The 12,887-nt window shown below is 37.8% G+C and overlaps 1 protein-coding gene across 2 annotated transcripts; it reads left to right on the top strand.

The window, feature by feature from the left end:
• Nucleotides 1-105: 105 nt before the first annotated feature.
• LOC117292257 (crossover junction endonuclease EME1-like) lies at nucleotides 106-11,929 on the top strand. 2 transcript variants are annotated; one of them, XM_033774245.1, is made up of 15 exons: nucleotides 106-240; nucleotides 1,185-1,509; nucleotides 1,872-2,036; nucleotides 3,434-4,275; nucleotides 4,742-4,837; nucleotides 5,804-5,851; nucleotides 6,258-6,428; nucleotides 6,841-6,933; nucleotides 7,485-7,609; nucleotides 8,036-8,177; nucleotides 8,404-8,519; nucleotides 10,364-10,553; nucleotides 10,997-11,053; nucleotides 11,485-11,619; nucleotides 11,730-11,929. In XM_033774245.1, exons 1-14 carry the CDS (start codon nucleotides 145-147, stop codon nucleotides 11,590-11,592), a joined length of 2,574 nt encoding a protein of 857 aa, XP_033630136.1. In that variant the 5' UTR covers nucleotides 106-144; the 3' UTR covers nucleotides 11,593-11,619; nucleotides 11,730-11,929. The 2 variants fall into 2 exon arrangements, with proteins under 2 accessions (XP_033630136.1, XP_033630137.1); XM_033774246.1 differs by lacking the exons at nucleotides 10,364-10,553; nucleotides 10,997-11,053; nucleotides 11,485-11,619; nucleotides 11,730-11,929 and adding an exon at nucleotides 8,709-8,725.
• Nucleotides 11,930-12,887: the final 958 nt, after the last annotated feature.

Genomic DNA, 12,887 nt, shown 5'->3' with positions numbered 1-12,887 from the left:
AACACAATGTGAGAAAAAGGAACCCTTTTTTTTTGGGGGGGGGGGGGGGTTGTTTGCCGCCCTCTATCGGCAGGCTAAGTACAAAGTAGATCCCGCGAAATGGCTGAAGATTCTTTTTACAACAGTCAGGTCCTGCAGGTGTCAATGATATGTCCAGACATCTCAAGGGATGAAATCCAAAGAGATTTACTCGTGACTGGAGACCCCCAAGAAACTATCAACCGAATATTTGAAGGAAGTGTTAGTATCAAGTGGATGGCTTGTGAGATTTGCGAGTTATTACTTTTTTACTTTTAAATTTATTTTTATAAGTTTTTAATTTTATAGTTATCAGTTTTTAAAGTTCGCTTGAAAATGAGTGACTAGCTTGACTAACTAACAATTGTTTTTAAAACTACTACTGTTTCTGTAATCTATTTTACAGCATTGTAAAATTGTATGATATTGCGGTGTTTTATTTGTTTTATTTCTCATTATTTATGTAACTAAGCTTAGATGGAAAAGGTTACGTATGGCGCCACCACTTTTTCATTCAATATGAAATAATATACTAATATAGTATCTAATTTACCTTGATGAGATATCCCTTTGGAAAAGTTTCCGTATGGCGCCACCACTTTTTCATTCGATATAAAATAATATAGGAACTTATTTACCTGATTGATATATCCCTTTTTGTAAAAATGAGTGAAAAAGTGGTGGCGCCATACGGAAAGTTATCCATCCCTTTTTGTAAAAATGAGTGGAAAAGTGGTGGCGCCATATGGAAAGTTATGCAAAGCTAATGTTCCATTTTATCTTTGTTTGACTTTAAATTAGTTTGTAACCGCTTGCTTCTTCCATGGATGCTTCTTCCAAAGTTCTTCCTTTTTCGTGCAGCCTTCAAATCATTATTGGAGATAAACGCACTGCCACTGCTACTTCTAGAACTATAAAGTTTTTTGTTCACTATTGTCTCCTGAAGGAGACGGTAGCAGAATCCAGCAGAACTTCATAGTTCTAGAATCTAGGTATCACAAGGAGTACACCGAGGCAAACCCCTTCTCTTATCTTGCTGGCCTAGTTAGCAACATGTTTATTTGGGGTATTTTGTTTACGTGCATCGATAATAATAATAGTTAACAACAATATTTATTACTTTTCAAAACAGATTTTAACAGTATCTCGTTCTTTCTCTCTCTCAGTTTCTGTTTGGCACATCAGCGTCTCTGCATCCCATAGAAGCTTCAAGATCACCGAATACCAGGGAAACGTTTCCCACCACCTCCACTTCATCAAATCAAGAAGAAACTCAGAGCAGAAGGGGTCATACACAGAGTGATACAAGGGTAGACGTTATCAGTATAGATGTAGATGCTGACGATAGGGGTGATGGACTGGCTGAGAATAAGGGTCATTATCAGTGTCAATCCGCACCAGTTGATGATGATGATAGCGACTTGGATGATCTTCCAGATGTCGGAATTCATCTGAGTTTTAGACGACAAAGCGGGACCAGTTTTGAAAAAGGTTTGCTCTCTTTTGGTTTTTGTTCGCCATTTTGTTTCTAGAAAAGGAAACGTTGACTGTTGTTGACCATGTTTTTTATGCACTTGCTAGGCTATGCAAGGAAAACAAGTAACTAACTTTATTTTAAATGCAAATGATAACTGACTTTTGAACCACAGGAACAAGTGGCTTATGTACAATTAACTGCTCGGCCACAACGCGCCACACACACTCCTTTGTTAGTTAGGGGTTTAACTCAACAATTTAAACCTCATGATTTTGAAAATTACAGCCATTTGAATGCCCAAGTTTGTTTTGCATTCTTGCTAACACCACAGCCTAAGTTCTGAAATTATTATTTTTTTATATTCTTTTTTTTATAGAGTTTTTGTCTACTTCTGGTGGACACCAAGATCTTCAACCAACAGGTGCATCAAGTTTTCAGTCTGCTGTCGATAACGTTGTCATCATAGATGAGAGTTTGAACCTGTTACCTCATACAGGTAGCCCTCGTGAACCCTGTGTGGATTTGACTCTATCACCACAAGGTTGGTTTCTTAAGTGTTGTAGTGCTCAAGTCCCCGACTCGGATTTAAGTCTGACTCAATTAAAATAATTTACTTGGCTGAGCCATTCCCATCAGCAAAAGGTTTGGACTGGACACAACTTACTGACTCAATTGCAATTTTGTTGATTTGAGTTTTAGAACTCAAATTTTGTGACTCAAACTTGACTGAGTCTCATCGGCAAAGACTTGGACTCGGACACAACTTTCACAACTCGAAATTGAGTCTGACTCAATTACAATTTTGTTGACTTGAGTTTTAGAACTCAAATTTGGTGACTCAAACTTGACTGAGTCTCATCGGCAAAAACTTGGACTCGGACACAACTTTCACAACTCGAACTCGAGGCTGACTCAATTACAATTTTGGTGACTCAAACTTGGCTTGGTCTCATCTGCCAAAAACTCAGTCTCAGACCTGACTATCATAACTCAAACTTGGTAAACTTCATAAGGATTTCAGAAGCTGAACACATTTGTTGAGAAAGGCATTGATATTAATCAAGATTATGTTATGTCTTGTTTTCTATGATGATAAAGTTTTCAATATGCTAACTAATCATTATTACTTGTACAATCACAATTATTTGCTGCACAAAGTAGTGAATTCTACTAACCACCTAGGCTTTGCAGTATTCAAATCTTTTCCGTCATATCCGTAAATACTTAACTTGTGACTGTACAGAAAAAATTATCCATACTTTTGTGACAAGCAGGTTAGATTACTGTAACAGCTTATTTTTGGGTTTGCCTGACACACAGATTAACAAACTGCAAAGGTTTCAGAATGCTTGTGCTAGACCGATATGTAATTCCTCTAGATGCTCTCGATGTAGTCCATTGTTAAATGAATTACACTGGTTACCGGTTCGACAAAGAATATCATTTAAAGTTCTTTTATTAACTTATAAAGCCATTCATGGTTTAGCACCAACATACATTCAAGAACTCATAACCATGAAATCCCTCTCTCAGTCTCAATCAACCTACCGTCTCAGGAGTTCTCAAGATCCCACATTGTTATCTCACCCATCTAGGAAATCTAGGGTAACTTTAGGTGATCGGGCATTTCTATACGCCGCTCCAAATCTTTGGAATAATCTCCCACCTTGCATTAGACAGTCTTCTTCACTTAATGTATTTAAATCTAAGTTAAAAACCAATTTGATTACTTCACTCATTTAATTCATCCTTGCTCTGTTTGTGTATTTGTTTTTTCATATTTATTTTCTGCATTTTTTGTATTCCATGTAATGCGCAGTAGAGTATATTTATATAGGTATCTGCGCAATATAAATGTCTGTAGTATTATTATTATTATTATTATTATTATTAATAAACATGACAACCAACTTATGACAATTAATTTCTTGATTTCAGAGGCCGGTTCTGCAGTTGTCGACTTTGAATGCTTACATCCAGCTGAAGATATTGGCTCAACGAGCCCTGTATCACTGCCAAGCAGTGAAAATATTGAAACAACAAGTGGAGATTATTGTAAATCGCCAATTGTTGATTTAACAGATCAGGCCTCCCCTCACGTATTGGAGGAAGAGTCTGAGAGTGTTCTCAACTTCAGAGTCCAAGATCAGAATTCTGAGTTTATAGCACCGGTAGGCTCCCCAACAGGAGACCATAATAGTGAAGAGTTTGTAGGTGAAGAAGCTGCTCTTAGTCCAAGAAGTCCAAGGCATCTTGATCCGGTTGATCCTCCTCTTCAAGATCTATCATCAGACGACGACAACATCATGGATCGATTCACTCCGATGGCGATTTCAAGCAGCGACGACGAAGAGGAGGGTGTTACGCTGTCCCTGCTCCACCGCATCCGCAGCAAACAACTCAATATTAATCGGGGTAATCACCCACCCCATAAACTGTCCAATCAGACTCGAGACGAGAAAGCTCATGATGGAGTGAGTAGAAAACACATGTCGGATTTATCAAACACAAAGCCACTGAAACCTGCCATTGTCTCTGCGAGCGCAAACCACAGACAAAAGAAGTACCATGAAATATCGGATGATGAGGATGATGATTCTATGAAAACAGCTTCTTACGGGACGTCAGCGAGCTTCCAAGGAGATAGTGATGGTTACTCAAGACAGGAGTCTAGTCACAGTAGTTGTGTCAGGGAGTCATCTCAGGAGGATCTGGTACCTTCCAAAAAGAAGGCGAGGAGGTGCCCTGAGGAAATTGCGACAGCGAAGCAGAAAGCTCTGGTAAGAGTGTAGTTTTAGGCCTCGAAATAACCTTTGACACCCACATCAATTGCCGTGGTGCTCTGTGTTTTTGCTGTTTTGCCCTCTGCAAGGTTCAAATACAAACTTACATTTTGCTCAAAGACGTGCCGTACCAGAGGAAACTGATGTGCCCTTTTAAAAGCATAGTTTAAAGCCTTTAGTTCTGAGCTGTTGGCATCAGAGATCGAGATGAGGTGTACACATTATCTAAATATTCAGTCTCCCTATCTTTGTTCTGGGGTGCCAGTCAGAATTAGCCGCCATTCAACCTTAGCCTATTTTTCATTGTTCACCCTAAAAATTTAATTACAATTTACCCATATCAGAAACTTTAGTGGACATAATTTACGCAGTTATTTGATTGTTTTTTATCATCTTCATCTAGTGAGATTGATAAAAGCTATGTAATAATATTATCAAAATTTTAATTTGTGTGCAACTAAAGGAGAAACGAGCTTTGAAGGAGCAAGAAAAGCAGCTAAAGATGAGACAACAAGATGAGAAGAAACAACTTAAAATGAGAGAAGCTCAAGTTCAAAAGGTAAAATATTCCCCCACAAATTAGTTTTTACTTTCAATCAAATTTCCTCGCCTTGTTTAGAATCTGAGGAGGAAGATACTGTACCGTTGTTGCTTCGCCTTCAGATATAGTCATAGGGTCAAGGGTACTAGGATAGGTATTGCACATAAAAGAAGTTAAAAAACCCAGCCGTCGGTTTCACAAAACTCTTCCTAACTTAAGACTGATCTTAGGACTTAGGACGAGTCCCAACCCTGCACTGTAGCATGCAGACCTTAAGATTAATCCTACTCATCCTAACTCGAGATAAGACGAGTCCTATACTCTTTGTGAAATCGACGACAGAACACTTATCGTTTAAGAGCAGAGATAAACCCTGGTGTTTCTGGTTCACATAGCAAGTATCCTTTTTTACGGGTTTCCTCAGGCTTACGAGCTACACTGAAAGAGTAGGGGTTAAACCCTGGGGTTTCTGACTCACACAGCAAGCACCGTTGTTCACAGGTTTACTCGGGTTTGTGAGCTACAGTGATTAAGTTTGCTTTTGAAGCATCCCTGGTTTCAATTCCAGAAACTAAAATAGGCACCACTTATCCACTTGATAATTCAAGACCAAAATGTTTAGGCTTTCATAAGATCGAAAGCGGGGGCCCAGTGATGGTTGATAGTTTTGTTGGCGACACATGGAAAGAGGAACAAAGGAAAGCCAAACAAAACATACATTAACCAACTATGTGAAGACTCCAACCTGACCTGCTAGGACACGGGCAACTGCATGATGGACAGGAACATTTGGAAAGCCATCATGTGGAAGCCATTTGGATGAATGAATAACTTGACAGTCCTAAATTCGCTGAATTCAAACTACTTTTGAATAGGATTCATTTGGAGAGTTAGGTTTATAATGTTTGTCAAAAACTAAAATCCTTTTGAATGTCAAATAAGTTAAATGGAAATTTTAAATACTTTTTGTTTGTTTTGTTACAGGCATTGAGAGAGGCGCATAAATCAGAAAGGCCGGAAGAATGTATGAAGGTGAGGAATTATTTATTTAGTTTGGGGTTTGATAAAAGACAAATTGACAAGAGCAGGACTTGAACCTACAACCTCTGGATTCATGTGCAGGCGGACTACCTACTGCACTATCTAGCCCTATGTTGAATGTCTCCCTTATTTGTCCATATCTTTGTTCGGAGGTTTAAGTCAGAATCCAGTCAATCTGTTACTGATGTACAGCCAGAGATCACACCAAAGTTTACGATACAACATCTTGTAAAATTGTCTTTGGTAAATTTTTTTTTTTAAAGGTTAAGTTTTTGCACCTTTTGCCTATTTTGGGAACTTTTGGAGACAATTTTCTTTTAAGGGTGGGAAAGTGTAAGGGCCATGTCACACAAGGCCATTTACTGGCAACCAGTTCCATTATGATTATCCCACGCAGTATGTAACCGTCGTCACCAATCCACTGCTGCTAGAGGACACTGGGGGCGGTATACTGCTGACCAAACTCCAGGCGCTAGAGAGTAGGATGGCCATCGAGTCTCAACCCATCCCTGGAAGCGTCACATGGAGGAGACAAGTCATGGAACATAACCTCGGGGATGATTTACAGGTAACTGGGAATAACCTCCCTGTACAAAATAGAAATGCCAAGTCACTTATTCTCTAAAGCTCACCTTTTCCAGCAGGCTTAATAACTATTCAAATTCGAATACGAATTAGAATTATTCATTCAGCTGACGTTAACAAGTTAAAAACCAAAAACATCGGAAAATTGTAGTGCACCTCGAGGTCTCTAGATTTTACTATCACAAAATTACACTTTAAAACTGGGTCTCAGCACCTTAGAGCAGACGTTTGACTTTGGCGCTCTATAAAGGACTGTTAGAGCTTGAGTTCAGTGCTCTTACCGTATCAAGGAAACGCCCTCTGGTGGTGTTTAAAAGTCCAATACCACTTTTTTTTTTTCAAAGGTAAACTGGCTGAAAACAAATTGTTTATCTTTGTTTCGTTTGCCACTACAGCTGAACACCTTACACCAAAAGAAAGAAGAATGTGAAGCAATAGTCCTTCTGCCTGTTGCTAGCTTCGTCGACATGGTCTACATATTCAAACAAGTAAGTAACAACTTACATTTTTTTCGTGGAAGCTAGTAGGCAGCTTACCTGAACATCTGACAATACACTTCCAGGCTAACATATGTACTTCAAGATCCTGACTGTATCAATTTTTTTTTGTGTTTCAAGACACTGGACACGTTTGGTAATTGTCAAAGACCAGTCTTCTCACTTGGTGTATCTCAACATATGCATAAAGTAACAAACCTGTGAAAATTTGAGCTCGATTGGTCTTCGGAGTTGCGAGATAAATATGAAAGAAACAATACTCTTGTCACACAAAGTTGTGTGCTATCAGAAGCTTCATTTCAAGACCTCAAATTCTAAACTTGAGGTCTCGAAATCAAATTCGTGGACAATTACTTCTTTCTCGAAAACTAAGTCACTTCAGAGGGCCATTTTTCAGAATGTTTCATACTATCAATCGCTCCCCATTACTCGTTACCAAGTGAGGTTTTATGATAATAATTATTTTGAGTAATTACCAATAGTGTCCATTGCCTTTAAGTCAATGATCTTTTTTTGTTTTGCTACTGCTTGATGGCTATCAGGAGCAGCAAGGAGTGTTTACTTTACAAGGGCCAGACTCACTAAAGACCTACGCCAATGATGTCCAACAAACGCTGAACGGCAAAGCAGTCACTTTCATTATTCAAGGCATGGAAAAATACTTCAGGTAAAGAAACATTTGAGGTTGGGTTGGCGTAGTGGAATCTTTCCTCGCCTTCAATTTCAAGAAACTGAAGTTCAATGGTGATTTTGTATAAAATAAAAATAAAACTACATATTTTATTCACAAAAATATAAAAACAAATTAACTTCATAACATTCTATTAAAAACAAAAAGTATTGTGATAAAAAAAATAATGGGGTTATAATAATGATTTCGAAAAAGTAGTAGCCCCCTACTTTTTATAATTCAAACAAATTTCAAAACAAATAAACTTCATAACAACCTGTTGAAAAACAAAAAGTATTGTGATAAAACTTGAGAGCTGTACAAATGAGAGTAATGAACACTTCCAAAAAACACAATTTCTTTTGCTAAATGATGCAAGGATTGTTTTGTGAATTTTTCTTCAATGTCATCAATTCTAAACAGACTCCAGAAGAACTCCAAACAGCGTAACTTTCGCTCAGCAGTCCTCGGTAGTGACCCTCCAGTAAACACCGCCAAGACACGACGCAAGAAGCGACCCATCGAGGACATTACTACCAATGTGACGAGGGTGGACATGGAAGAGGTCAGTTCATCTCCTAGGTGTTGGGTAGATTATGTTCTTTTGAGAACTTGTCTTGCTATAATAAATATGTGTTCTATTGTCGCGAAGGAGATTTTTCGGAATTTGAGAGACTTCTCAGTTCTGAAAAGAACTTTCCTGCATATTAACTACCTGTACTTTGAAGGTAGAAAATCGGCTGGGACATCATTGTGATGGACTCAAGGAGTATAGTAATTTTGTCTTACAGGCCTTGGTTGATCTTCAGCTTCATGTTGGATGTAATGTCCGCTTTGTGGAGACACCAACAGAGGTCGCTGACATTGTTGCCATGTTCACCAAGTCAGTCGCTGAGACACCTTTTAAGTAAGTACAGCGTTTTCTTTGAGTATCGGTTTACACTTTGAGTATCAGTTTTACAAGTTGACCACTAATTGGAAACATCTGTGAGGGTTGTGTTCGATAGCAGAAATTTAAAAGTCGTAACTGTGTATTATGCATTCACCACATGTTTATATTGTAGGCTTGTGTAGTTCATCTGTCCTGCATGGTCAGACAGTAGGAGGGTTGACTGTGTACTGTGTAGATGCATTCACTACATGATACCATATTGCAGGCTGGTAAAGTTACTATGTCACTATTGAATGGTCAGACAGTAGGAGGGTTGACTGTGTACTGTGTAGATGCATTCACTACATGATACCATATTGCAGGCTGGTAAAGTTACTACATGTATGTCACTATTGAATGGTCAGACAGTAGGAGGGTTGACTGTGTACTGTGTAGATGCATTCACTACATGATACCATATTGCAGGCTGGTAAAGTTACTACATGTATGTCACTATTGAATGGTCAGACAGTAGGAGGGTTGACTGTGTACTGTGCAGATGCATTCACTACATGATACCATATTGCAGGCTGGTAAAGTTAATACATGTATGTCACTATTGAATGGTCAGACAGTAGGAGGGTTGACTGTGTACTATGAGCAGATGCATTCACTACACGATACCATATTGCAGGCTGGAAAAGTTACTATGTCACTATTGAATGGTCAGACAGTAGGAGGGTTGACTGTGTACTGTGCAGACGCATTCGCAACAAGATACCATAATTGCAGGTATAGTTGATATATCACTCAAAACCACAGTTTTTGTTCAAATTTAAATGCCAGTCCTTCTGGTATCATAAAGTATGGCTATGAGTGAAAGTAGTCTGGTGCCTTGAGGAATATAACTTATAACTGTCGTTATTATTGTGTGAATAGACCTGCTCCAACCCCCAACCCCCACCCCCACCCCACCCCTATTTCCAGCTTATTTAGCCTGTATTTACATTCTATCCATGCTCTGATTCTTTAACAACATTGTTGCTTTAATACATATTTTTCCTCAATTTTTTGTAACATTTTTGGTCTCACACAATGTAATTGCATGCACAGTATTATTTATCCATCCATGCCTCCACATCCATTAATAAGTTTATGTACATGTATCTGATATGTCTTTTTGATGTTTTCATGTTGTTTAACAATCTAAGTATACATGTATCTAGTTTAGGTTATATCAGCTTTAAGATTCAACTATTGATTGTGATCAAATAGTTTCAAACATGGCTGCACAATGCCAAACTAGAAAGTGTAACATTTGATTGTCTTATTAGGTCTACCCAAACTAAAAATTAGAATCACCTATAAATAGTAAACTTGCAGGTGCAACTATTTTTTCAGTATTTAAATATATAATTTATACTTTTTAATTTTTAATTCTTAATAACTAGTTTTACCGTAAAAGTACAGCTTCTTTTAGTTGTTTGTAGTATTTTTAATGGTTTCATTTAGGTAACAGCTGGCCTAATTTTATATAAATTTGTTACTGGGCTTAAATTGGGAAATATCCTCTAATTTTTGTTATGCTTTTGATTTTGCTGTTAAGCGCTTGGAGGAATGTTTTATTCATGTTGCGCTTCTGTTTTATTATGATGTTTATTATTATTATTATTGCTCTGTAAAATCTCTTTTGGAGAGGATGTTGGCTCTGAAAAGCGCCGGTTTGGTCTGGACGTTTCGAACAGTTTACTCTGCTCGTCTTCAGGAGTATGCCAAAACATGGTTGTCCCCACAAGTTTACTATAATTAATTCTTCCACACCATCTACTATACTATTCAGCAATGCGTAACAGTCTCAACCCTTTTTAAAAATAATTTAGACGAGAGCGGGACAAGGCAACGTTCTCCTTCCATGTTGACACAGAGTGGGCAGGAGGAGTGAAGGTTAGTAAAGACGGCAAGGGTCTACTCAAGGTGTGGCGGCAGCAGCTACAGCAGTTTCGTAACGTCAGTCCTGAGATATCGTCCTCCATCATTGCCTTGTACCCATCTCCAAGACTACTGCTGCAGGTAAATAAGTCTGGATGTTTTTTATTTCATTTGATATCCAATTGTAATATTGTAACCTTGTGACTGACATTATTTCCATCTTTGCTGGTATGCCACTCTCCTTTTAAATATCACCCGCAATCTTTGACTCATACTGGGTGCATTCGATTAGCTTCCCCTGACATGAGCTAATCACGCACCTCGGCCAGCCCCCAGTGACCCACTCAACAAGCAGGGCACGTGGGGCTGACCCGGGTGAGCCCCTGGAATGATGTCAAAGCTATTCGAACGTACCGGGGGCGGACCGGGGTCGACCCAGGGAAGCTAATCAAACGCACCCTGTATGTCTACATGTTAATAAGAAAACTTTATTAAATGGATGTCCAAATTGATGACAGAAGTTGTTAAATGGCTATTAAAAAAGTTGACTTTTCTGGGTGTTCTTTTTTTTAAATGATTAACAGGCCTATTCTCAATGTGATACTTGTCAAGAAGCAAGAAAACTACTTCAGGATATTGTGGTAAGACTAATTCATCAGTTAAAAGAACTATTTGATTCTTTCTCAAAAGAAACACGCTTAGAATTACCCGGGAGATCATGGGCTCTGTTGCCCCGGTTTGTAGGCCTTGGTGCCCCATCATCAGTTACCCCTAGACTTTAAGATTTTCTAATATAGGTGCCCTTGCTAAATGAAAATAGGTTTACCCTCTCAAAGATGAAAGTCCGAAGGATAATATTATTAATATTATTGCGCCTTGGGCACCTCATTTGAAAGATTTTGGCGCCTTATAAATATTCTTTACTATTAGTATTATTTATTTGGCAATTTTACATATAAAAATCAAAAATACAAAAAGAATTATTCAAAAAGATAAACAAAATTAAACAAAATATATTTATCCTTCTGCTTTATGACATTTGAAATGTTCCCCTTTCTGTTTTTTTTTTCAGATAAGGAGAGGGGAAGGTGTACTTGCTACCACTCGAAGAGTTGGACCCGAGTTGTCAAAGCGAGTTCATACACTCATGACGTCAAACGACCCAGATCTTGCACTCTAAGAACAACTTGTTAAAGGCACTGGACACGTAAGTTTATTCCCCCGTCCAAAGATGACATTCCAAAGGATAATACTGTATATATATGTATCCTTCTGCTTTATGACATTTTAAATAATCCCCTTTCTGTTTTGTTTCAGATAAGGAGAGGGGAGGGTGTACTTGCCAGTTGCCACCACTCGGAGAGTTGGACCAGAGCTGACCAAACGAGTCCACACTCTCATGACATCAAACGACCCAGATCTTGCACTCTAAAGAAATAACAACTTCATGTTAAAGGCACTGGACACATTGGTTATTATCTAAGACCAGTATTTTCACTTGGTGTACCCCAAATTTATACATAAAATAACAAACCTGTGGCATTTGGACCCAATTGGTCATTGAAATTTCAAGAAAGTAACAAAAGAAACAACACCCGTGTTGCACAATCTTGTGTGCTTTCAGATGCTTGAGAAAGGCTTCAGGCCAGAACTCTTTCTCAAATTCATATATTTTAGTGAGAACTTACCTTTTTCTCAAACACTATGTTACTTCAGAGGAAATCGTTTCTCACAATGTTTACAACAGCTCTCTTTTGCTTATTATCAAGCAAGTTTTTTAAGGCAATATATATTTTTAACAATTGCCAAACGGGTTCAGTGTCTCCAACTTCATTCCATTTAATGAACAATTAAGTAAGCCTCAAACTGCAGTTCATGTCATTTTTATAAGCCATTATGAAATGAAATGTTTAACCCAAAGGCCTGCACTTGATTTTGGTCATTATGTTCAGTTATATATTTTTAAAGTTAAAAGTTCAATAACTTTAAGCCATAGTGAAATGAAATGTTTGCCTGCTCTTGATTTTTGACGTATGTTCAATTATTTAGTTATAGGTCAAATAATATCATTGTATTCCATTTCATCACCTTCAAGATATTTAACAGTCCTCTATTTCAGAAGTAAAAAGGGAGAGCAAACTGCTGACACAGATGCTGACAAGTAAGGAACATTATGTTTTTAAATTAAGTATGGGTTAAGTACAACAAAAGTGTCATTTCAAAGTTACAAATTCAGGTTTAAAGGTTATTTTTTATATTGTAAAAAGAAAGTTTTATTTCTATGTATACTATGTCAAATCCACTCATTTGTAAAAACATAAAAACCAAAACATCTACTTGAAGAAATAAAAGATGATTTGTTAAATGGAAGAGTGTTTATCGAGTCATTATTTCACATTTTCCTTTCTATTTTATTTGTACTTGACCGATCGCTTAAAAGTAAATATAAAAAAGCCACTCGGAAATAAGACACCA

Source organism: Asterias rubens, chromosome 7, assembly GCF_902459465.1.
Source record: "Asterias rubens chromosome 7, eAstRub1.3, whole genome shotgun sequence".
NCBI classification, from domain to species: Eukaryota; Metazoa; Echinodermata; class Asteroidea; order Forcipulatida; family Asteriidae; genus Asterias; species Asterias rubens.
Note: the sequence above shows the minus strand (reverse complement) of the source record. Positions and strands in the feature narration are given on the sequence as shown.

What these genes read in the sequence shown, in the direction of transcription:
- LOC117292257 (XM_033774245.1), top strand. Translation starts at nt 145, where the DNA reads ATGATATGTCCAGACATCTCAAGGGATGAAATCCAAAGAGATTTACTC. An exon ending in TTTGACTCTATCACCACAAG is followed by an intron (nt 2,037 to 3,433) that starts GTTGGTTTCTTA and finishes TCTTGATTTCAG; the next exon opens with AGGCCGGTTCTGCAGTTGTC. An exon ending in GGCATGGAAAAATACTTCAG is followed by an intron (nt 7,610 to 8,035) that starts GTAAAGAAACAT and finishes AATTCTAAACAG; the next exon opens with ACTCCAGAAGAACTCCAAAC.